The sequence below is a fragment of the Pituophis catenifer genome, unplaced genomic scaffold (assembly GCF_029215685.1).
Source record: "Pituophis catenifer annectens isolate HBS135680 unplaced genomic scaffold, rPitCat1.0.hap2 SCAF_1, whole genome shotgun sequence".
NCBI classification, from domain to species: domain Eukaryota; kingdom Metazoa; phylum Chordata; class Lepidosauria; order Squamata; family Colubridae; genus Pituophis; species Pituophis catenifer.
The window spans coordinates 276,711,682-276,738,270 of NW_027256881.1; the positions used below are offsets into that span (position 1 = coordinate 276,711,682).

Here is a 26,589-nt window from a genome sequence, read left to right on the forward strand (position 1 = left end):
TAAGGCTTTTAAAAGTGCAAATAGTTATAATTATAAAAGTTTAAGTAGTATTTAGTGGGATGTCTAGTACATTTCTGCTGAATTGGGATACTGGAATTTCAGTACAAGTAGTCCTCAACTTACGACCACAATTGAGCCAAAATTTTATGTTGCTAAGTGAGAAATTTGTTAAGTGAGTTTTATCCCATTTTATGACTTTTCTTGCCACAGTTGTTAAGTGAATCACTGCAGTTGTTAAATTAGTACAATGGTTGTTAAGAGAACCTGGCTTCCCCATTGACTTTGCTTGTCAGAGGATCACAAAAGGTGATCACATGACCCCGGGACACTGCAACCGTTACAAGTATGAACCAGTTACTAAGCATCCGAATGTAAATCACATGACCATGGGGATGCTGCAATGGTCATAAGTATGAAAAATTGTCACTTTTTTCAGGGTCATTGTAATTTTGAATGGTCCCTAAGTGAACTGTTGTAAATCGAGGACTACCTGTATTTATCACAGCTCTTAGAAAACTGTTCATTATTTAGTTTCAAGAAATTATTGCTTTTCATCAATCTGCGATTAGAGTTAAGGGACAAAGACATAGATAATCAGTAGTTGGAGCTTTAAAAAATCCTTATTAATTGTCATGTTTTAGATATGCAAACAAATATATTTAAAAATGAAAAGTGGTTTGCAAGCCATAGGAACTGCATAAAAATGAAGAAAAAACAGGGAATTATCTGGATTAATTTTTTAAAATCCTACCAACAAGAGATTGCATAACATTATGAGTTGAGTGAAGCGGTTTGGTGTAGTGGTTTTGGCATCAGGCTAGAAACTGGAAGACTGTAAGCTCTGGTCTTGTCTTAGACATGAACCCAGTTAGGTGACCTTGGGCCAATCATTCTCTCTCAGCTCTAGGAAAAAAGGCAAACCACTTCTGAAAATTTTGCCAAGAAAACTACAGGGACTAGGCCAGGTGAAAGCACAGTCACTTAGGTCAGATGGCTAGTGTAAAAATTTGATTGACAAAAGAAATAAACATTAACTCAAAGGCACAATATTAAAACATTGAAATTTACAGGAGTTTATTGTTAGGCATATAGAAAGTTTCCATGGTAACTTCTGTTCGGTAGAATGTACTCTTCTTAGCTTGAGGATTGAACTACTGTATATGGTCTTAAAATGCAATAAATAAATGATTTAAAAAAATCAAGGTACATGTTTAACTGAAAGCTACAAATTATTTTCAGCATTTTAAAGACTAATAATTTTAGGTGGTTTTACTTAAGCCACTTTACTTAAAATTCAGGATAATACTGAGCTAGGATTGTGATTAAAATGAGTAGAAATATTTGAGACAGTGTTAGAAATACTAGAAATTGAATGAACATTGTAATATAGTACCAGCAAAGTTTATTCTTATATACTCTAGTTAGAAAACTCAATAAACAGAAAGTCAACTGTGAATATGTGCAACGGTACAGCTATCCAGAATAACTCAAACATGGCTTTTGTTCATTCGCCTCCAGCTTTTCTCTGTGGCTTCAGCCTGCAACTTTCATCCTCCATTATTAAAGAATCAAACTTAACATAACCCAGTTATTTTTTAGGGTTTTTTTTATTGTAAGCAGGAAACATTAGATGTCGTGCTAAACCCACAACCAGCAGCTGGATTCAGCAAGCTGTTTGGAGAGGCACAGAAGAACTTCTTAATGGAAACTCACAGAGTCATTGTATAGTTAAAATTACATCTAGTATATTGCTGGTATTACATGCTAATTCCTTCTGTAGTATTTCAAATGTTGTCCTAATTTTTTTTAATCATGATTTCTATAATGTATATGGTTAAACTTTTTTCTCTAAATATATCCATAGAGAATAATATTTAAATGAAGCAACTACTTATATTACTGTTAGGTATAGGAACCAAGCTGCAGAGAAATAATCCTAACAGTGTTAATGTAATAAAACTTACTTTAGCAGAGACAGTGACAGAAATCAATAGAATGTTTTATGTTAAATTTTAATTTATCAGTAGTAAAATTATAAACTACTTTAATCATTTCAAACTGTGATAAAATAGTTTATCATCAACTACTGGTATTATAGAAATCTTTAACTGGAAACAAATTCATGTCTTGTTCTCGGTACAGGAATCAGCTGATTCAGCAGAGGTAGAAGAGAAGATGGTAGCTGGATTTTCAAATCACCTTTCCAGCTTGCCTTTACAGCCAAATTTTCCCAAGGTGACTGTGGATCATCATGAAAGCGAGAGTCCTTCATTCAGCTTGAGTACCACAGAAGGAATGGTGAAGAAACGAGAGTATGATAATCCATATTTTGAACCACAGTATGGATTCCCAACAGAAGAAGAGGAAGATGAGCAGGAAGAAAGCTATACTCCAAAGTTCAACCAGAATCTCAATGGCAGTCGGTGAGAATTGCTACATCCAGCATGGGTTTTTAAAATTAATTTGGTCCTTTCTATGTGGTATCATCCATTGTCTAAGAAATTTTCTGCAATTCAGCTACATTCTTAATATTGGATTAAAGTATTCTTCTTTACCTTTAAAATACAGTATATTAAACGCCTATGTCTTTATTGGAAGTAATTATTTATGTCCCACATTAAAGATGCTAAAAACAGTTTGTAGGCTTTTTAGAGTGCAGTGATGGATCAAAAGTAGCAACAGAAAGAAAAAAGATTATATGATTGTCCATAGAATTTATATTAATGTCATATGCTTCTGCATATTTACAGTATATGAAAAATATAACAGAGAGGAAAATCTATGGATTACTTTAGTTGACCCTCTGGTACTTAGAATCTGTAGAACCAGATGAGCCATTTTCAAAAGATTTGCACAGTAGGCAGTGGTGAAATGTAAAATTTGTTACTACTGGTTCTGTGGGCGTGGCTTGGTGGGGGAGGGTAATATGACTGAGTGGGCATGGTCAACTTTTTTTTTTTTTTACTTTTAAAACCATTTTTTCTACAACCTCTTCGGCTGAAGAGGTTGTAAAAAAAATGCTTTTAAAGCCTCTGACGATCCCAGCTGACTTGCCTGGTTGGCAGAGGCTTTTTTTCCTTTTAAAAATATTTTTTCTATAACCTATTCGGCTGAAGATGTTGTAGAAAAAATGCTTTTAAAAGCCTCTGATAATCCCAGCTGAGCTGCGCAATCATCAGAGGCTTTTTAAAAAAACTTTTAAAAGCATTTTTTGGGCCAAAGAGGTTGTAGAAAAAATGCCTTTAAAAATTAAAAAAAAAGCCTCTGACGATTGCGCGGCTCAGCTGGGCAATGGGGGGGGGCGGGGGGCAGGGATTTTTGCTACTGGTTCTCCGAACCATCCACCTCCATCGCTAACGGATCGGGCGATCTGGTCCGAACTGGGAGCATTTCACCCCTGACAGTAGGGAAGGATGGTATTATTTCTCTCTCTTGTTTGGTATATTTGGGAGAGAAAATGAAATTAAAGCCTCTTTTCGGTAGTGGTTAGCTGCAAAAGATGGGTGAGGGATTTGGGTTTGTGGAATACTTAGAGAACTGCAGAGGGTTTTAAATAATATGTGCAATATGATTTACCCATATGTACTATGATAGATTTGCCTTATTTCTCATAAAATTCTGTATCTCTTTTCAGATATTTTTAACCGAATGAATAATTATTGATTTTAATACCCCTGCCAGCCATGGTTTGTAGAATAAATGTTGCTTTTGTGATGATTTTCTGCCATAGTTAAACACAAAGAAGTTTCTGATAATGACATGTTTCCCAATTTCTACTACAGCCATAGGTACAAAATGCTGCAAATAATGTGTTTCTTTTTTCCTGTTCTTTTCAAGGCCTCCAAAACCTTTGCGTCCCAATAGTTTAAAGCTGGGAAATGACTCTGATGCAGAATCGGATTCTCGTGCCAGTTCCCCAAATTCTACAGTCTCCAATAACAGCAGTGAAGGTTTTGGGGGTATTATGTCTTTTGCCAGTAGGTATTTTTATTTTCTTGCATATTGATTGAAATAATAGGTGGGAAGATGTGGAGAAGAGATTCAAAGGGGGAAAAACCTACTGTGCAAACATGTTAATCCTAGGTACCATGAAAGTCATGGATCTGATTATTGCTGAATATGTGGCAGTCCCCCGATTATGGCTTTTATAAAACCAGGAGAGATGCATAAAAGAATAGAAGGTGACATTGTTTTGTGGAAAAGAATAATGACAGACTTTATCCAGAGGTTAGCTCAGATAGCAGATGTTGGAAAAACTGGCATCTGTAGACTGGGTCAGGCAACTCAAAATGCTTTTTGAAGGGCAGGTGAGAAAATGGCAAATTCCACTCAGGCATTCTGGATTGTAGAGAAGGAAGGCCTATCTTGTCCAGCCTTATTTTCTCACAGTGACCAGGCAGGACCTGAGTGGAAACTATGTTCCTCAACAGTTGGTATTGATAACTACGTTGCCATGGTCACTGCCTCTGAAAATAGATAATTATCCTGTCTATCTATTAGACACCAGTATTATTTAGGGAACTTTGCATTTACATTTTACTTCTTCTGAATTCACAGTTTCTAGAACAATCAACATACATTATTGTATGATCTGTTATTGAGAATTTTCTATGATACGGCAATTATTTTCAGTTTCACTAAAAAATAATTGAATTTTAAACTCCCATGTGATTTTGATCCACAATATCATAGGGTTTTTTAGCCTTTTAATTATTGGCAAAATTGGTGGGGACTGATGGAATGTGTAGTCACAGCGCATCCTATGACATAAAATGGATATCATGTTTTTTGTACCCTGAAATGTATTGGGGTCCTTGTTTGAAATGCTTTTTTTGGCTGGGATGAGGTTGACGTACATAAGGGTGGTATTTTGGATAGGAGTATACTAATTTAACAATGCTGCTTTCTACAGTGTTTGAAGCATCCATATTGTTATATAAAGAATCAAGAATAATTCCTCCTGCTCTGCTATACCTTGAAATTCTGCTTTAAATATTAATAGTTTTCTTTTTAAGTAACTTTTAAATGTGCTTTGTGGTTGTTCATAACTTTATGTTTCAGAGGGGAAGATGGGTACAGCTGCTGTATATTAAATAAATGAATTCAGTGGTCAATAAAAAAAAGAAATGAAATTCACAGACATGTTTAACAGAATTTTTGTCTGATATTAATTCCATATGTGGGATATTGTCATAGGCCTTTGGCCAGCTTTGAAACTGAGTTTCTCCATTTAAGATGGCCATCAAGCAATCACAGATATTCCTTTGCTAGTAAACAATTATTTTCCTTTCCTAATAAGAGCCATTTTGGACATGATAATATGTGGGGAAGTAGATAGTACCATTGACTTGTCCCTCCTCTCCTTAATGATTCTTAGATGTACTTGCAGTATATCTTACTCATTTTGATTAGCTGTGTTTTTCAAAGGAAGCTTGCATATTTCTAAGAAGAAGCACAGTTTGTTTTGAGTTGTGTGATTCCAATCAGTGCTATAGTCTTTTTAGGAGTAGTGGTTTAGCCTATTTTGGAAGGGATTCGTGAGAGTTCTTGTGTTTGACGTTGCTACTCAATATCTAGTCAGCAATATCAGCCAGTGGGGTTTTTACCCTGGGTTGATGTGCCAAGAAGACTGGCAGACTTGAGTAAAGAACGGACACACCTCAGTTACATTAAAGTTTGGGTTATTTGGGGTTACATTTACCTTTTATAAATTGTATAGGAAAAAATTTTTTTTGGAAACATTTGAGTCTGTTGTATCATTTTAATTAGTTATGGTTTGTTTTTAGTATAATTTAAAGAAGCGGTTGTTGTTTCAAAAGATTTTTTGATTATTTGACTTTTTTTAAAAAAACAGTAATGATTCAAGAAAGACTTTTAAGTAGTAGCATCTAGTTGTGGAGTTTTTGCTCAGGAGTATCCACCAGGCTCACTCTCAAATATACTTTTAAAAAAAGATTATATTACTTCTGTATACATAGACACCTTTTTAATGATGCTACTAAGTTACAACAATTTTTTTTAAAATATAGCAGTGATATAGATATTTAATTTTTTTAAAAGCAAGTGAGTTTCTATTGATTAACTTTTGATCCTGCTTATTTAGTTCTTAATTTTCATGCATAGATGCATAGGAGATAAAATAAGTGAGCCATTTATTCTATCTCTCCTCTTCCTATTGTTATGTCCACAATGTGCCTCAAATTCTTCAGATAAAAAAAATTGAAGAGACAGAATCTGCCATTGATGGCCTAAGTAAAACATAAATAGGATTTGAATGCTAAATTTGTGCATTTAACAAGTAGGTGATGAAATTGAAATAGAAAGTCTGTTCCTGATATATTTTCTTCTTCTTCTTTGTTCTAGTTTCGATTTTGAGAAAAATGCCCCATTGGTGGCCTTCTGTTGATTATAATTTATATTTTTAAAAGATGCATATTAAATATGAAGATGACAGCCAATTTGCTATAGTGGTTAAGGCATCAGGCTAGAAACCTGGAGACAGTGAGTTCTAGTCCTGCCTTAGCCACAAAAGCAGCCGGATGACCTTAGGCCAGTCACTTTTTCCTGGCTTAAGGGAAAACACTTCTGAAAACCTTGCCAAGAAAACTTTTAAGGATTTGGCCACAGTCTTCAAGAATCAGACAAGATTGAATGGAAGGGAAAAAAATTTGAAGATGCATATTAAGTTACTTCCTAATCTGAGAAGGACAGAAATGAGCTCACATATAAATAGCTGAATAAATAGCCAAATGAAATAAGAGACTGATTAGATCACTTGATATATTTTCTTTTTATTATAGGTAGCCTATACAAGAATCACAGCACAAGCTTTAGTCTTTCCAATTTAGCACTTCCATCCAAAGCTGTGAGAGACAAAACCACTCCATTTCCTAGTCTGAAAGGTAATTGTTTTCGTTGCCAGTTAATGCTTTCATAATTGATTGCCAGTGGTCACAAAGTACATCCTCTTCCCCAGTGAAATAGGACAATGAAAAAATAGGAATCCTGAGTAGGTGTTTTTCAGATCTCTATTCATGGCATGTATGGAGCATACATTGGAATGGCAGTGACCATTGAAATATACTTAGTGTGGCTTTGTTCATATGTCTTCTTACGTTGGTAACATTTTATTGTATCAGTCATGCAAAACACTAATATGGGAAAGATGTTTCAACAGCCTTCTAACTTTTATGACCTCTACATATAAATGTTTGCTAGATAGGAAATTAACTTGAGATTGAATATATTAATAATCTTTCTCATGGGAGCAGTTGCAATTAATTGAGTTGGATGCAGAGGTGTCCACAACAAAGTCATATTGATGCAAAATTAATAACACACAGCAATACAGGTAATCCTTATGACCCCAGTTGGGACCGGAATTTCTGTTATAAGTTGTTGCTGTCATAAGTCAAGTGAAATCCAGTTTTATGATCATTTTTATGATCCTTGTTAAGCAAACACTACAGTCATAAGTGGGATCCCATTCTTCCAAATGGGTGGATTCTGCTGGAAGCCAACAATAAAGGTCACAAATCATGATCACATGACCATAGGACACTGCAGTTGGTCATAAATGCGAACCAGTTGCCAAGTGCCTGAATAGTGATCATGTGAACATCAGGATGATGCAATGATTGTAAGTGCAAGGACTGGACTTTTTTCAGTACTCATAACTTTGAAAGGTTGCTAAACAAAAGGTAGTCAAGAACTAGCTGTATTGTGTGATGAATCCTGTTCTCTTGCACTTGCATCCCAATTTGTGCCTAAAATTCTTAGGACACAATATTTATGTTATGGCCTTATATTTTCTGTGGATAGTCATTGCTGAACCATTCAGCAATTTGAAGAGTGAAGAATAAATGCAGGTTGTGGAAGTTATGGTTGTTTTATATATACTACAGTCAATATTAGTCAAATTTACTAATGAATTACCTAAGCCTTACCATTTTTTGTACTTGGATTTTTTAGTTGCTCAGCTAGAAGGAGACTTTGTTTGCCTTTTCAGTTCTTGTATATGATTAGAAAATTATATTTTTTTTCTTTGTAATAAGTTGATTTTATTTATTTCTTCCCCTTCTCCATTTTCATCGGTAAAGATTACTTTAATCTGGAAGTGGGAAGGGATATGGATAAAGGTTGGTATAATGTCTTGCTAACATTTGACCTTTTAATGATAAAGGCCAAAAGTTGGTTTTGTGTTGCTGCCTTAAAGTTTGCTTTGGATAGCATAACTTTCTTTCCTGGGTGTGTGTTTTTCTGTAAAATATACATCCCCTAATGATTGGGAGCCGCCCAGAGTTTGATATAAGATGGATGGCTATATAAATGTTTGAAGTAAATAAAATCGTAACTGAAAAGGAATGTGAGTACTCTAAAATTCCTGCATATCTCAGAATATTTCCATCTGCTTACATTCTAATGGGCATATTTTTTATTGCTCACAATTCTCTGTTAGGTAAATCTAATATTAATAACACACATTGGAAGAAAACAGTGATGGGTGTTTCCATTTCTTTTCATGTTTTTGTCTCATTTTCTGCAATTTATCATTTTTTGACAATTCCTGTTCAGTGTGATCTCTTGTTCTACGTTATACCAATGATATTTTTAACCTTTGTAATAGACAGTTTCTTTGCCTGTACTTCTGCCTTTTTAATAAATAATATATAAATAGGGGTTCCACTTTTTTGAGTGAATATTAGAATATGGGGCTTTTACAAGCTAGCCAGATAAACTTTGTCATGAAATGCCAATTTCACAGAAATATAAGTTAATGAGGCTAAAAGTAACTAACCCACAATATAAATTATATGACTGAGATTGACTCTGATCTCCAAAACACAAATCTACTTTGTTCAAGGTCAGTCTCAAACTCTCACCTTTCTTTTTCTGGCTCATCCACTCAAAATGCATATTGTATTTATTTATTTATTTATCAAATTTAGAAACTGCCATCTCCCTCACACAGGAATTGTGCAACTTATATTACGGACAGACTCACACTCATATCCAGGGGCTTCTGCAAGGGATGTCAGAAAGTCAAGATGACAGTTGTGACCATGCAAAGAGACCCCCCCATCTTTTTTTTTATATGCCGGCATGTAAAAAAGGGCAGGGTTTCAATTTTGTGATTACAACCATCATCTTGACTTTTTTGACCAACCCTGCACATAGTCAGATGTTTCTTTGCCTTCTACTACTTCCCTCGTCTGTAGCTTTTCCTGCTTCCTCCTCAGGACATTCCCCTTCTAGTTCTCCTGCCGCAACTTCCCTCTCTTCTTACAAAACAATGAGTTCCACCTTTTCCTCTTCATTTTAGGCATGGTTGATATTTGAACCAGAGGCATTTTAGGGAATAAAAATTGCAAGTGGCTGAAAATCAGCTCTTTATTTAAATTGCTCCCTTTGTAACTAGGTTTTTTTAAAAAAATTAAGAATTAGCAGAATATTTCAAAGAGGAAGATAAAGGGTGAAGTAATGCCTATAGATAACAGTTTATGAGTAAATGAGTTATGCAGTTTTTATGACTAATGCCTATTCCTCAGTTTATGAGTAGATGAGTAGATATGAGAACTGCCTTTTTAAAATGCCACAATAGTAATGGATGGTATAGTAGCAAAGTTTTTTATATATATATATATATATATATATATATATATATATATATATATATATATATATATATATATATATATATATATATTTAAAAAAATATATTTAGTCAAAAGGAAGACAATCCCAAATTTAAAAGAAAAGAAAGATTGGACAGAAGAATATTTATGTGCTTCTGCTCCTTTACTGAATTTTGAACAAACATAATTCTCCCATAAAGTATTTGTGGAAACAAAATATGCTTCCTTTTCAAGTAAATAAAGTAATTGAAAACTTTGCAGTAGATTTGTTCACTAGGTATAGTATCTCATTAGATTCCATTTCTCAATATTTTATTATCCTTTCCAGCAATTTCTTTTAGGTTTGGTTTTAATGTACCTTCCTTTGTTTTCTTAAAGGAAACTAATTCATTTTTGGAAAAGAAAAAAAATATATTTAATTTTGAATGGAGTACACAGTTACCTTCCAGCTTTTTAATAACTTTAAAATCAGTTTAAGGGCAAATCTATACTGCAAATGTGAGGTGGTTGTGTTTTGTAATTTTCAAGAAGGCCAACAAGGGACCTTAGAAATTTTGCGGCAAGAGTTGTGGGATTAGGAAATCTATAGCTCTAGCGATGAAATACAGTATACTGTTGAGGGAGTTTTATGTGAAAGTGATGATGTTCAACTATTTTATTCTAATTATTGATAATCTGAGACTTGATTCAGTGGCAGCACCAGTGCAAGTGCATGAATAAGAGATAGGGAATATAGTGTTATGGTCTTCTTGCCCTCCCAAGACTACTGCTACTTATATTTAGTTGGTTTTACCTCCCACTCCTTGATTATTCCTACAGCGCTTAATCAACAATGAGGCAAGCTACTAATTAAATATAGAAATGGTGGTGATTTTACTAGTATTCTACTAATTGTTTATTTTGTGTCCCAGTATTTGGGCTAAATACTATAATGGAGATTATTACTGAAGCTGGGCCAGTAAGCAATGAAGGTGGGTCCTTTGCATCATGAGTTGTGCATGACATACCGATTCCCAGTAAGCATTTTGTGCCTGTCTTTGGGCAACTTTACCACTGGTAACCAAGATTGTATAATCTCTACTAATCACATTCCCATATCGCATTATGCTTTTCCATATGTTGTTGAATCCGAAGATGGTTCTTGTGGCAGAAATGCATGCAGAGCAGCTGAGCTTCTCCTGCTTTTCACCTTCTGCTCTTACTACCATCTTCTCTTTTGTCTCATTCCCATTACTGTTTTCTGCCGATGTATGATGCAGTAATACAAAATATGCTGCTGCTTTTTCAAGTTTTTTTTGTACGTCCTTTTAAACAGAATGTTAGCTAATTCCTTTGTGTCTCATTAGTAGCATTTATGGACTTAAAACATCTTTCTCAGTAAATGTTTTCTCATTCTGCCTCTTTACTCATGCAGGAAACAGGCGAGCACTTGTAGATCAGAAGTCTTCTGTTATAAAGCACAGCCCAACAGTGAAAAGGGAATCTCCTTCGCCACAAGGACGAACCAGTAATTCCAGGTAAAAAATGTAAAACATAGCTTGGCTAGTAGCTTCTTTTACATTGCCTAATTTCTGAAGCTTCTGCAACTATGGTACTATCTGCCTTCTCTGTGGAAGTCTGTTGCCTGGAAGAGAGAAAACAACAAGAAATGGGGTCTTCTGTTTTTAACTTTCTGTCAACACCCACTTGCTTTATTATTATTTTTTTATACATTTGCTATTCTTATAGACTGAGAAATTTATATTGTCTCCTAGAAGCCACACAAGATAGCCACACAGACAGAAAGATCATATGTCCCTAGCCAGCATTTCAAATCTTCCAGTGGTGTACCCCTCATTCCTGTAATCAAGTCCATCCACCTTGTTGCTAGTCGTTTTCTTTTCTCTTTCTTTCTACCTTTCTTAGCACTGTAGACTTAAAAGAGCCATGTCTTCTCATAATATGTCCAAATATCATAATCTTCAGGCTGGTCATTTGCACTTTGAGCAACAACTCTGAGTTGATTTATTTTGTGAGCTGTTTGTTTTCTTGTCTATCCATGGTATTCTCAAGAGCCTTCTCCAACTCAAAGTTCAAAATATTTTTGCTTCTTCAAAATACAGTTTATACTGGCATTGAGTATTATAGGAAGAACTATTATCTGCATGATTGTGATCTTTGTAGGAATTGATACATCATGGCATCTAAGTACAGTATCTTTTGCTATCCTACAGAACACTAATTTGCAGAGTATTTCTTAATTGCTGGTTTTTTTACTGAAAGAAAGAAAAGTACGTATTGCCTTTTGGACGGGTATTCTTTTGTTTTCTCCAGTGTATACCTGAAACAGTATCTCTACTTCCTCATCCTTTTCAAAAAGTCAGCTTAAATATCAAGCATCTTCTTTTCTGTGAAGGGCTCTAATTTGTGGTCCTATCCATTTATTTTTCTAGCATGTGAAATATTATACTATAGTTTGCATACTCCACTAACTCTCTTTGGTATTGGCACACAGACTGATCTCTTCCAATCTATTGGCCATTGTATTGTTCTCCAGATTAGCTAGCATAGTTTGATTAGAACCTTTACAGTTTCTTTTTCTGTTGCTTGTCATACTCAAACAATTTCTGTAGCCTTCTGACCTGATAATGACTGGAATGCTGATCTGATTTCATCTTCTAGCATTAGAGGTTCTTATAAATAGGGAACATAATATAGTGCAAACAGGTTGGCTTTGTTCTTCCACTTTTGTTTGACTTGGAATGTTAGCATGAACAGTTTGTGATTGTTTCACAGTTATTGATCATATATTTACTGTCATTACAGCTCTTCCATTTCCTTGTATCAATATCATGGTTGTTTTGTGTACTCTACCTGGTAATGTCCACATATACAGGTATTGTGGTTGTTAGAAGACTGTTAATAATGAAGAAATCATTACATTGGCAGAAGCCTATAAGTCATTCTCCTCCTTCATTTCTGTTTCTTAGACCATGCAATTGAATTACATTTCCCTACTTAATATTTCCAATTTTAACATTCTAATGTCCAATCAAAAGCAGTATATCTTTCTTGCATATTTTGCAATTTTCAGATTAAACTTGACTGTAATCCTTGCCATCCTCCTGTTCTTCTGCAACAGTGGTTCAAGCACAAATTTGTATAACTAATTAAAGGACTGTCCACGAAGACTAACAGATATTATTCTCTCATTAACTACTTTGACATGAACTTTATCTTCGCATACCCTTCTTGCTTTTGTTTTTCTTGTCTCGAGTAGTGAAACAGTATGATCTTTTGATGGAAAATGCCTAATTCTAATCCATTTCAATTAACCTAAATGTGAATGTATTTTTCATTATTCAGCTTAATCTCATCTTTCATTGTGTTGAACTTTCCCATATTTATGCTTTTTATGTTCCATGTTAGCCTTTAATTCTTTCTTTGCAGTTTTAGATATTCTTTTTCCTGCATGGCAGCATCGGCAAACTAGACTTCCTCAAGGATGTCATGTCTAGTCATGTCAAAAAACACCATTAGTACTGTGAAAGATCTTCAGCTGTTCTTCAGTAGAGTGTTGAGTGCTATCCAACTTGAGGAGCCCGATCATATGACAATAACTAGTCAATCATTTTAAATTGTCTAACCGTTGACTTTCTTGATAAAATATAGGGGTGGTTTAACATTGCCTTCTGCATAATATGAATTTATGTCTTTGTTGTTTTCATCATCCATATGCAACATATTTCTACATTGCTGCTGTCCAATATAAGTGCCTACTTTCTGTAGCTGGATTGAGTTTTGTTTCTTAGGTGATCCTCCTGGGGGTATATCCTCTTGGCACACATTGCCTCTATTCATAGCTTATTCCTCCAAGGAATGCTCTGTGATGATGTAGTATAGTAGGACATGAGGGAGTGACAATGGTAGAAATATCCCTCATAGCTCACAGTTTTACAGTTAAAATATTAAACATACAACATCATAAAATACACCATTCCCCTGCAAGACTGGGAGCAGTCTTAAAAATAAAAGTAGTACGAAAAATGTCAGTCTTAGATATCTTTCTAAGTACCATAACATGTGAAATATGTTTCAGAAGGATGGAACCTTAATTGTCAAACCTTCAATATTGTACAGATCAGGGAACATATTCTACAAGAAAAATAGAACTAAGCTTCATTGACATATTAGCAGAATCTTGAAACTGATTGTGTTTTTCTTCTCCTCTTATATCTCAGTAAATTAGAGATGAACTATCCTCAGTCTCTTCTTAATAATACCTGGTACCTGGGCTTTTGTTTGTAATTGAACACCTCCGGTTTGGTCGGAATGCCTTTCCTTCTCTGGCCCAGGACCTAGTTCCAGATGTAATTTTCTATACCCTCCCTCCCACCATATGGTAGGCCTCCATTTGTCCAACCAGACCAGGCCTAATATGAGGGGCTCTATAATGTTTTCCACTACCACGAAGCGGATGCACTCCCAATGCTCCCCTATCTCCAATCTCACTGGTTCAGTTTCTTGGGTTGCCGGAGATCCCCCTAAGATGGACCCATCCATTTGTTCAAAACGGATGGGGGTTCTCAACGGGGCCAGGCGCAGGCCCAGCTCTTTGGCCAGAGAAGCTCGGATCAGGCACCTAGTGCACCCGGAATCTATTAGGGCCCCTCGGTAAACCATGGTGTCAGTGCGGGGATTCCGAAGACCAACCTGGATAACGAAGGGACGGATGGGGGCATTCACCATTGGGTCATGGTTGTCCTCCTCGTCACTGTTGCCCAACACCACCGGCAAGTCCCCAGGTCCTGTAGAGTTCCCCTCCTCTTTGAGGGGACTATCGCTGTCCATTGCCATGGTCTGCGATGCCACCCGGGACCGCTCAGGGGTTATCCGGGTTCTGTCCTTGCCGCCAGTCCAATCAGGTGTGCGCATGGCTGATGGTTGAGGCGGAGGAAATGGGCAGTCAGCAGCCCTATGTCTGGCTTGGTTGCAATGGAAACAACGAAAAGGCGCCTTCCGCGTAGATGCTACGGGCCCAGGTGTAGGAGCGGACCTCCCCGAGTCGCGGACAGCAGATGGTCTGTCAGGTAGTCTTCTCCCCAGCATAGTCCCAGTGGCCCCTCGAAACCGGAATTCCTTCAGCCCCAAATCCAGGTCGATGGCCGCTTTGAACCACTCCGTCAAACGGGGCGGTAATCCCCGATACACATAAGCCTGTCGTAGTTCTCTATCCAGGCCAAGGTGGAACTGGTGGACTAACATCCGTTCCGGCCACGCCCGCAACCGTCCGGCAATAGATCGAAAATCTTTCACATACTCTCTAGCTGGTCGGCCCCTCTGTCGCAAAGCCACCAATTCCCCTTCAGCCTGCTGGATGCGTGAGTCGGCTTCGAAACGGGCCCGAAGACCTTCCAGAAACAGACCCACGTCTGTCAACTCTTGAGCGTGGTCGCTATGGAGGTCAGCCACCCAGTCAGCTGCCTCTCCTTGCAAGACCGTCATAACTGCCACTACCATGGACCACTGGGTGGGTTAAAACCGTCCATACAGGTCGAAATAGCTGATGACCTGGCTCAGAAAGATAGCCACTCTGTCTGCGCTGCCATCGAAGGACGCTTGTAGCGGAGGCGGGCCCCACATCGGTTGAGGTTGCCACGGCCCCTGACTGGGAGGTCCTGCATATCCGGGAGCGGGGTGAGCCGGAGGCGGGGGTGGTCGTTGCGCCGGATGCTGTTGACCGTCCGGAACACGCCCCGTGTTGGCCTGCCGATCATCCGCCTGGAGGGACTGCGGGGCGGGGGCGTGTCTTTCCCCCGTGACCGGTAGCCCCTGAATCGGGCTCTGTAGAGCGAGAACGGGTCTCTGGTTTCGCCCGTTCCAGGCTTCGTGCTCTACCTGCGGATGTATCCAACCGTAATTTAGGGCCAGCCAACCGAAACCGGGTTGCTCCGGACGTCTGCCAGGGCCCTGCCACGTAGGGGGGGGGCTCCGCCCCTTCAGCCCATGGCTGCCATGATGGAGCATCTCGGAAACTGCTCTCCCCAAACTGCTCCCTCAGGATATCCAGTGTGGAGGAACCGAGGCCGGTGGAGTAACTCCACTCACCCCCTTCATCATCATCTACCCAGCGTCTTTCTCTCCAATGCCGGAAAGGCTCGGCCGAGGGTGTGATGATAGGAGCTTTCCCCACTTCCCCGGAGCCAGCCACCGCCGTGCTGTGCCACCAACCGGCTGGAAGAGACACATCTGTCTGCTTCGTTTCTGCTTCACCCGCTCCTCCGCCCTCCTCGCCTTGACTTGTGGGCCGTTCTTTCGGCCTCACCACTGGCTGCGCCTCGTCCGAGACCGTAGGGCGTGCGCTCACCTCCTCCACCAGTGTCTCTGCTAACGCTTCCACCTCGGGGTCCGTTCCTTCCGCCATGCCAAATATCCAGGCGTACCTCAAGAACGAAACTAGAACGAACAGAGCGCCAACTTTCTCTCAGCTCCTTGTCCCGCACAGCAAGGAGACAGCAATAAAACACAGCTGGACACATCAACCGTAAGGTGAATCCTGGTTTAGTGCTTTCGTCAGATACGAGACAACGCCAAGCCACAAAGTCTTTCAAAGTTGGCGCTACGAGCATCCACCTCGTAACGCTTTATATCTTAGCGCCCCACCCCTTTCGTAATGATCAGGCGTTGTCCATCAGCTGTGCTGGTGTAATTCGTGATCGCGTTTCCGGCATTCCTCCTAGCATTTGCGTTTCCGTCTCCCTAGTTATCCTAGCCCGACGCCCTTCCACCCCCTCACGTGTCGCCTGCACCCCGTGCCACCTCCACCGCTACAACGTCTTGCTGATTCGTCGTAGGAGTCTATGAGTTATATCCACCACCAGTCCTCCACCGTTCCTCCTTCCCGTCCCGTCCGCATGCTGAGCACGTCGGGCTCGACAAACTAACTAACTAACTAACTCCTTTTAAGGGCTTAAGGGTTTCTACCCTTTTCATAATGGCTTCTGAATATTTCCCTCAAAGCCTAATGTTACATTGTTGACTCTCATTAGTAGACATACTGCTGCATTTGGTATTAGGCATATGCTTCTTCCCACAAATTATTATTTTCCTCTCTAAATATGACTATGTTATGCGCTATCCCTCAAACACTCAATAAGAGTCTTTGTGCCTCCAAAGTTGCTTCCTCCTTATTTAAGGCAACATGTTATTTTTTTCAAAAAGCAATATATGTTTATTTTCTTAAAAAATTGATGCTTACAGTTGCTACACAAAGCAAAATAATATATAATATGCTTTCCATTCTTAAGTCTTGCCATCCAAAGATATTGAGGAATGCTATTACACATTAAAAAAAGATATTTCTTTTAATAATAACATAGTGATAGAAAAGCTATAAAAGTTTTGGGTTGATTTTTTTTCTTATTATATGTCTCCTTCTTATAGTGAAAATCAGCAGTTCTTGAAAGAGGTGGTGCACAATGTCCTAGATGGACAAGGAATTGGTTGGTTAAACATGAAGAAAGTACGTCGTCTCTTGGAAAGTGAACAACTCCGTATGTTTGTGTTAAGTAAGCTTAATCGCACTATCCAGTCAGAGGAGGATGCTCGACAGGATGTTGTCCAGGATGTGGTTAGTTTTATTTTTATTTTTTTCCTCTCATCCATCCATGAATGAATTTTGCTGTGAGTTTCTATACTGAAGCTTATTTAAGGTGGCTCACAAGGGAACTGCTACTACAAATCTTAAAATATGAAGAATAAAATAATTCAAATTAATGGAGCAAATGTTGTAGATCAATAAGGAAATTGCTTGCTGAAAAGCACTGTTAGTACCTTCTAATGAAATGTACTTGGCAAAATGTTTTTTCCTAAGAGCTGAACCTCAATACAGGTAGTCCTCAATTTATGACCACAATTGAGTCCAAAATTTATGTTCTTAAGTGAGAAATCTGTTAAATGAGTTTTGCCCCATTTTACGACTTTTCTTGCCACATTGGTTAAGTGAATCACTGCAGTTATTAAATTAGTAGCATGGCTGTTAAATGAATGGGGCTTCACCATTGACTTTCCTTAGGAGAAGGTCTGCAAAAGGGGATCAACGTGACCCCGGGGCACTGCAACTCTCATAAATGTGAGTCAGTTGTCAAGCATCCAAATGTAAATTACATGACCATGGGGATGCTGCCAGGGCCATAAGTGTGAAAAATGGTCATAACTCACTTTTTTCAGTGCTGTTTTAACTTTGAATGGTCACTAAATGAACTGTTGTAAGTTGAGGACTGCCTGTATGGTCATCTTAACTGAGAAGTACTATTTCCAACTGACAGTAGAAAATGGAGGCAGACCTCTCTGAATGAGCTCATTTCCCAGATAAATTCATATGGGCAGAAGAATGCCCAACGATATCACAAAGGGTTTAAGGAGCCAATACTAGAAGTAAGGATTAAAAGATATTAACCAATTATTTAGTTTGAAGCACCTTAATTTATATTCAGAAATTATTTGCTTATTAACATAGTTTCTCTATTGCCAACTTTTGTAGATTCCCAGTCACTAACAGAATTATAAAATATTATGACATATAAAAGCATTCCTAGCACTCAGTGGTGAAATGTAAAATTTGTTACTATCGGTTCTGTGGGCGTGGCTTGGTTGTGGTGGGGTAATGTGACTGGATGGGCATGGGCAACTTTCTTTTTTTTTATCTTTTAAAACCATTTTTTCTTCAACCTCTTTGGCCGAAGAGGTTGTAAAACAATGCTTTTAAAAGCCTCTGACGATTCCAGCTGAGTTGCCTGATCAGCAGAGGCTTTTTTTTAAAAAGCCTCTGACGATCCCAGCTGAGTTGCCTGATCGGCAGAGGCTTTTTTTTTCTTTTAAAAGCATTTTTTCTACAACCTCCTTGGCCGAAGAGGTTGTAGAAAAAATGCTTTTAAAAGTGTCTGACGATCCCAGCTGAGCTGCGTGTTCATGAGAGGCTTTTTTTTTTTACGTTTAAAAGCATTTTTTCGGCTGAAGTGGTTGTAGAAAAAATGCTTTTAAAAATAAAAAAAAAGCTTCTGATGATTGCGTGGCTCAGCCAGGCATGGGTGGGGGGCAGGGATTTTTGCTACCGGTTCTCCGAACCACCTGCCGCCATTGCTACCAGATCAGGTGATCCGGTCCGAACCGGGAGCATTTCACCCTTGCTAGCAGTGTAAAACCTCTTTTTCATAACAGATTCTTTCATCAGCCATTAAAGTCCGAGTGGATGATAGAGTTAAAGGAAATATCCCATTGGTTTGTTTCAGTTTAATAGTAGCAGATATTTTTCAGTAGGTTTAGAAACAGTCCCACATAAAGCATATGACAATGACTAAGATACAGATGATTGAGAAGAGCCGGAATTTTTAAGCTAACTGTGAACATAACATAAAAGATCATAACATTAAAAAACATTAAAGAGGCCTGCTGGATTCTTGAGTACTCAAACTAAGAATTAGAGAAAGCATAATTCAATTGAAAGTGAATATGTATCTCTTGGATTCTCAGATTCATCAATCAGTAATATCTCTACCTCAATTATGTCTCAATGTATTCTCTTGTGTCTAATCCAAAACTGTCCAAGCACTGGCTTAAAGGTTCTGTCCAAGCACTGGCTTAAAGGTTGGAATCTGAAAATGGAAAGAAATAGAACTAGATGCCCTTTGACAAGTAGTTCCTTATAGATGAGAAACAAAAAGCCAAAGATGTTTATTTGTGATATTTATATCCCCTGAGTTGAAGGTGACAGAAATACTTTTGACAGCCCCCCCCCCCCCCATCAACCATCTGTGAAAACAGGTTCGGTTGAATGAGATTGGCCCAAGTGATGCAGTGAGGTTCCATTCCGAGGGCCCACATACATATATATGGATGGATGTGAGAGAATATGCATAAACATCAGCACCATTTTCAGGGATTCATTTTTAAGAGAAAGGGATGGAAATACCAGAAGTGTGGTGGCTCAGTGGCTTAATGATATTGGAGATGGTTTCTGTTCCAGTGGTTCGAGTTCTAACATAGTGATTCCCATAATGCACCTCAGCTTCTGTCCATCTAACAATATGAAAGCGTGTTCTATGCAAGTAGATAAAATAGGTACCACTTCAATGGGGAGATGAACTGGTACGCCATGCAGGCAGTTAGATTCCTGTCCTCTGATCCTTCCTGGATGCAGCACCCATTTATGAAGTGGCTCTGGGGAGGGAGGGGGCCTTGGATGATGCTGCAGGAAGAGCCACTTGTCTTTCTTTCTGGTGTGAAGCCAGCTCTCCCTCTTGTGGCACACCATGGGAAGCATGCAAGTGTTTCCTACAACAGAGCTGGTATCTTGGCAGCCAAACTACTACTCTGCAACTGCATTGTAATTTCCTGCCTAATGTAACAATGCCATGTAATAACAACAACAACAACAACAACAACAACAACAAAAATAGATTTTATTATAATATATTATAGATATAATATATATATAATATAGAAAATAGAATAATAGATAATATAATATAAATTATTATTATTATTAATAATAATAATAGCGTATAGTTTATTGATATTGCTGTACCAGGAGACGCCAGAGTTGAAGAAAAAGAACTGGAAAAAATCACAAAATATCCCGACCTAGCCATTGAAACTACACGGCTATGGATGAAACGTGTAACAGTGATACCCATTGTCATCGGGGCACTTGGTACCATGTCCAAAAATTTTACAAAGCACAGCAAGAAATTGCAGCTTCCTGCAATAACACCAGCGGAACTGCAAAAAACTGCGCTACTCGGAACATCATATGTTTTAAGAAGATACCTGGTTGATACCTAGGACGCTGGCAGCAACCCGTATCAACAATTAGCACCAGTCAATTGTATTTGTGACACATTTTTAAACATTCGGTTGACTGTGTTTCATGTTTAATGAATAAAAGAGATAATAATAGAGACACCATAAAACAACACCCAGTTTAAGAGCATATTGTATCCTGCAGAGATGCTGTTAAGAAATTTAAAAAATACTGAGCTAGATGGACTAATAATATATGATACTTTCCTTTAAATTACAGACAGCATAATTAAATTATAGAAAATGAATTAAAATGCAAGGGAATTGTGGTCTTTTGAATAATATCTTGAAAGGGATGTGGAATTGGCTTCTGATTAACAAAGCATTCTTACAGATGAGCTTTTTTGTTTTAGGAGATTAACCGAAAGGTTTACAAAGGAATGCTGGATATACTAAAATGTACAGTATCAAGCCTTGAGCACTCATATGCAAATGCTGGACTTGGAGGCATGGCAAGTGTGTTTGGCTTGCTAGAAATAGCTCATACTCATTACTATAACAAAGGTAAGACAGTACTAAAAATGAGTTTATAAATACTATAAATACTGTAAAAAGCCTTATGTGGCAGAACTAAATCTAGCCTGCCACAGTCAATAATTGTATGGACTTTCTTTAAATAGAGGCTATAAAGAAATTGTGACTTAATTATTAGTATCAGTTATAATATGTTATTTGCTTTGTTTTGTTGGTTTCAGGAAATATTTGTGTGAATGACTGAGAAACAGGCAGGCAAAAACAGACATTGTCATTCCCTCAAGAAGTAAAGTGCAAAAAATAGTATTAGATCCCTAAGTTGGTGTTTATCCTCTTTCATACTTCTGGTATTCACTCAAGAGGTATGATATTAAAGGTGAAGTTTGACTGTAGTAAATCTGAGTTAATGCTTTTCAAATCTAGGTAAATTACCCCAGATTGAGTAAAAGTAGTTTTTCTTTTGGTAATGATACCAACCTATTTATTACCCAATCACAACAGGGACATTTAAATAAGGACTTTCTGATAAGTGGTTCTGGGTAACAAAGGAACTTAGCACTTTGGGAAGTACTAAGTTATATGAAACTGCCTGATTGACATTTTGATTCATTTTGTTCAGAATGCACATTCCACTTAGTCATTTTATTAGCAAATCAGCATTAAGCTGATCATTACCACTAAAATAAGTAAAAAAAAAAGTATGTTTCAGTTGTATTGCTTATGAAGCAGAGTGGGGAATGATTAAATGGTTATGAATAAGAGACAAGCAGTGAATGCAATATACTTCCTTCGTCATCAACCTGGCTTATTGCATGAATTGGTCAAGGGAAAAAGGATCACAAAGCTGGTGGAGCTTGTATGTTGTTTCTTCTCTGTAATCTGGCCACTTTCAGGGAGATGGGAGGTGATAGGAAAACCAGACGTTTTCAGAGTCAATTGAATTGATTACATTGAATCAATTCCAATGTAAAATATAGGAATCAAACATATTTGACTTTCTAATTAAGTCTTTATTCATTGTCTTCAACAAGTCATTGTCTGGTTAAAACAATGAATAACCATTTGGTTATTTGGTTATTTATGTATATACGTTGGTGGCATCCTCAAGAGCTGGTCTGAAGTTATAGAGATTAGTGATTTATTCAAGATGTGTGTTCCTAGAAGACTGTGGTTAGAGTTGGAAGGGTGCTTTGCAAAACATATTGCTTGATTGAACAGTAAAAGCATTAGAGCAGGGGTCCCCAACCTCTGGTCTGTGGACCTGTACTGGGCCACGGTATGCCAAAAACTGAGCGATGCAAACAAGTGAAGCCCCATCCACGAGATGCAGACAGCATGCAAAACCATGTCCCCTCCGGTCCACAGAAAAACCTCTCTCTACAGAACCAGGCCCTAGTACCCAAAAGGTTGGGAGCCATTGCATTATAGCAATCTGCAAAAGTTGCTCAGTTTTCAGATGGTTTGTACAGGCCGACTCCAAACTTATTTGAAAAGCTGAAAATGGACAGAAATGATTGAATTAAACAAACCTATATTCACATTTCTTGTTTAGCTTTTGCATTAACAGACATCCCATATTTAAATGTCACTTATTTCTGCAAGTAGTTGACACTGACATATATACATCTCTTATTATATGAAACAAGACTTCCATCAGTAGTGGCCTGATTGGTGAGGAAGAATGCTATAACAGGGCATTGCTTTAAATAGAGTTTCATAACAATGGACATATAGAATACATATGTATTCTTCTGCATACAAGCCAGCCGTGATTTTAAGATGTCTAATCTAATTGTAACACCACATGTAAGTTCCAATATAGAATCTTTGTGCTAATAAAAGTCATTGTCATTATTAACTGGGTGAAATGATGCATCATAAGGCAACAAGTTTTGGAACTACATGCCTCAAATGGGCTAACTTTTAGAATGTTTCTAAAATCCAGGATCCATGACACCCGAGGGAGTGAAATTTGGGAAAGTTATGGCTGCTTCAATGCTACTAGCTGCTGCTGTGCTGCTGCTGCGGTCGTGTGATCTTCATGTTCAATAATTTGTGACAGTTTCCCGGACAGTCTTGCAATCCCTTGCTCTCTCTCTTATTAGGCAGCAGCTACTTACCTTCCTGCTGGAAAGGGAAGGGAGGGAGGAAGGAACAGGAAGAAACCCCTGCATATCTTCCCTGCCAGCCCCCCTACGACTCGTGCCACCTCTCCTTCCCTGACCAGCACTGACCTCTCATGTGCCTTCCCAACCAATGCAGCACCTCTTGTGTGCCCCCCCCAACTTGCTGAACAGCATTGGCAAATAACATTTCTTGACCTGATACTGCAGATACATTAAGTTTGGCAAGAGTTTTTCATTGTAAGGTCATCATAAGGTTACTTGTTAGAGGAGAAATTTTCCTTAACTGGAAAAAAACACCAAGTCACAATTTGATAGCCAGCTAAATTCATCTTAGAAGGGACCATTCTTAAAATAACCAAGTTTCAATATATTAGATTATGTATCTGTATTTTGTGAATTTCTCTTTAACTGCTGATGATATCTAGAAGTGAGAGTATTTTTCATGATTGTAAAGAATTAATACCATTAACACTATCAAGCCTTTCTCTCAATCCTTCTCATTCCCTCTTCCGATTGTTGTTGGTATATTTACTTGGGTTTTTTTTTTTGGCTGTTTATCTCTCTGTATTCCTTTCTTTTAAAGAGCCTGAAAAAAGAAAGCGAAGCCCAACAGATGGAGCAATCACTCCGGTTGGCAAAGATCCTATTTTAGCCAGGAGGGTGGAACCGAAACCCAAGGTGCAACTACAAGTACCTCAGCTCATGCCAAGGGCACCAGGCCTCTCAGGGAAAGGGCCAAGGGAGTTTGACACAAGGAGTTTAAAGGAGGAAAATTTTGTAGCTTCTATTGGTGTGTATTTAAATATACGTGGAATGCAGGAAAGTGATTGTGCATTGGCATTAGAATCTACTTGCATCTTTCCCATTAAAACATTATTCCCTTCATTGCTCTAGTAATGCGCTTCACTCTCACTCAGTTTGCAAAGATTAGTCATATATTTTCTTCTCCCATTTTGAACAAGAATCAACTCAACATTTTGGATGAGTTAATTTCTTTTTTTAAAAATTCGGAGACTATTAATGATACTGACATCACAGACTTTAATTACATCTAGTTGAGTTACTATAAGCAAATTGGCTGTCTGTCCTTTAATGGGATGTTTTTTGGAAGTTCATATATAAAAGATTGCCTGATTTATAGATAATTGTGGATAATTTTTTTTACAGTCGGATCTATCCATTTTTATTTATAAGTAAATCCCACTGAGTTTTTCAGACTTGGTGCTAGGTATATATGGCATAAATAGATTACAGTTATGTGCATTTGGACTCGTGTATTCCTATCACATTGTCTTCCTTTATTCAGCAAAATTACATGTAATCCTTTATCCTCTTAGGTATTCCTAAGAAACAAATAATTGTGCCAAAATACATATAGTAACATATTTGTGAAATATAATTGCATTAGATTTGGAATTATTGCACCACCCAGGCAGAAAAACACCTAGCCAGTTTTCTGAATTATTGTCTCTTTGTTCGTTCTGTTAGCTGAATTGTTAGGTTAATGTTTAAATTTTTGCCATTCATGATTTTTTTTAAAAAATCAGGTTTTGAAGGGTTGAAGCAGAAATAACCATCTATCTATAAAGGAAACAGATTTTTCAATCTCAGGTCACTACAGAAAGATTATATATTTTTTGCAAATTTGTTTATGTAACTTTTTTGCTAACTATTCATCTGCTCTAATTTGAGGTTAATAACCACTGAATCCAATACCAATACGCACATAAAACAATCAGTGACAGTAAGAAAGGAAATATGAACAGCTCTTCTATGTTTGTCTAGTATTAGACAAATCAGTGAAGATGGGAGTTCATTTTCAATCTAATATGAATAAATAACTTAATAAAAGTTGCTCTTATAGTAATTATTACATTACAGTAAAAACTATATAAATACTAATTGCCATATTTTGACTGATGTTCATTGTTCTACCAAATACCGTATTTTTCAGAGTATAAGACACACCTTTTTCCTCCCAAAAAGAGGGTAAATATCTGGGTGTGTCTTATACTCCGAATGTAGCCCTGTCCAGCTTCTCAAATGGAGATTTCAGAGGTTGAAAAAAGCATCAGAAACGAAGCTTCAGAAAAAAAGCCCCCAAACAGAGCTTCAGAAAAGAAGCCCCCAAACAGAGCTTCAGGGGCTTTTTTTCTGAAGCTGTTTTGGAGGCTTTCAGATGCAGGAATTTTTTTTTTCTTAAATGGAGTTTCAGAAGTTTCAGAGGCAGGAAAAAAGCAAAAAAAAAAAAAAAAAAAAAAAAGAAGCAAGGCACAGAGCTCACAACCAAGGAACCTGTTGCTAAAATTCACCAGTTGGAACAGCTGATTGGGGGTATTCCAGGAGGCTGATCCACCTGCCAATCAGCTTTTTTCTTATTTTCCTCCTCAAAAATTCTGGTGCTTCTTATACTCCGAAAAATACGGTATACTGTGGGGGGAATGGATTTGGTTTTCCAAAAGTTGCAGGTTGTTATATCATTGTTTCATCACAGAAATCCCACTCTCTTTAGCCTTCAATAACTTCTAAATCAACTACTTCTTCTTTTTGTTTTCCCATGTTCTCTTTTTTATTGCAGAATAGTAAGAAATAATTCAACCCACTAGTTCAAATCTTTTTATTTTTATTTTTTTTGATAAGAGATAGGTTTTCAGCTTCCTTTATACCGTGTTTCCCCGAAAATAAGACCCTGTCTTATACTTTTTTTGAACCCTGAAATAAGTGCTTGGCCTTATTGCCACACGCTCAAAAGCCCGATTGGGCTTATTATCAGGGGATGTCTTTTTTGGGGGAAACAGGGTATGTTTCCTAGCTTCTACTTCCTTCCATAAATTATGCTTTCAAGTTAAATGTTGAACTTAGTTTTCTAGCAAGTTGATTTGATATTATGCCACTAAGCCAGTACCTAGATGTTCCTGACATTTTTTTTTTCAATGCAGAAATGCAGACCTAAAATGGTTTCTTAGTTTGCTATGTGGATTGCATTTTTACCTAATTCCGAGATGCTTGTACTCTAAACAAATATTACTCTTTTTATATAGACCTCTCTCAGAATAGCCTTTTTAACACTGCTGAGAGAGTACTGTGAATTGTTTAAATTTGAGGGGGGGGGCAGTATTTGAACAGACTAAATATGTATGAAAAAAGTGTGTTGGCTAGAAATATTATTTTGGAGACAGAAATAATTTGAATATTGAGCATAAAGACCTTGCCAAAATCTTTTTATAATATGTAATTTCTGTGAAGTCAGATGACATCAGGTGGGTGAGTCTCAGAGTTATTTTATTTTTCTCAGCCACCAAATTGCATGTGATTCTTTTAAAAAAATATTTTTTTATTAAGATAATGGAGGGCTCTGCTCCCGATCTAGCGGAAGAAGAATTATTTCTTCACATGCCAGTTTTCATTAATCTCTGTTTTGGCAGTGCAGGGTTGGGTGGCTTACTTTTGTCTTTTTTTCCCCCCCATTTCCACCTCTGATCAGCATCTGATACTTCTTCTGTCTTTCTCTCCTG

The 26,589-nt window shown here is 37.7% G+C and overlaps 1 protein-coding gene across 2 annotated transcripts in view; it reads left to right on the plus strand.

Moving 5' to 3' along the window:
- The window catches only part of MADD (MAP kinase activating death domain), an 80,436-nt gene that overhangs the window by 18,955 nt on the left and 34,892 nt on the right, over nucleotides 1-26,589 (plus strand). For both annotated transcript variants that reach the window (XM_070936720.1, XM_070936728.1), the window contains exons 12-18: nucleotides 2,143-2,423; nucleotides 3,838-3,977; nucleotides 6,801-6,902; nucleotides 11,050-11,152; nucleotides 17,058-17,244; nucleotides 20,828-20,978; nucleotides 23,658-23,864. In XM_070936720.1, coding sequence (XP_070792821.1) covers nucleotides 2,143-2,423; nucleotides 3,838-3,977; nucleotides 6,801-6,902; nucleotides 11,050-11,152; nucleotides 17,058-17,244; nucleotides 20,828-20,978; nucleotides 23,658-23,864 — 1,171 coding nt within the window. The remainder of the gene's footprint in view (nucleotides 1-2,142; nucleotides 2,424-3,837; nucleotides 3,978-6,800; nucleotides 6,903-11,049; nucleotides 11,153-17,057; nucleotides 17,245-20,827; nucleotides 20,979-23,657; nucleotides 23,865-26,589) is intronic.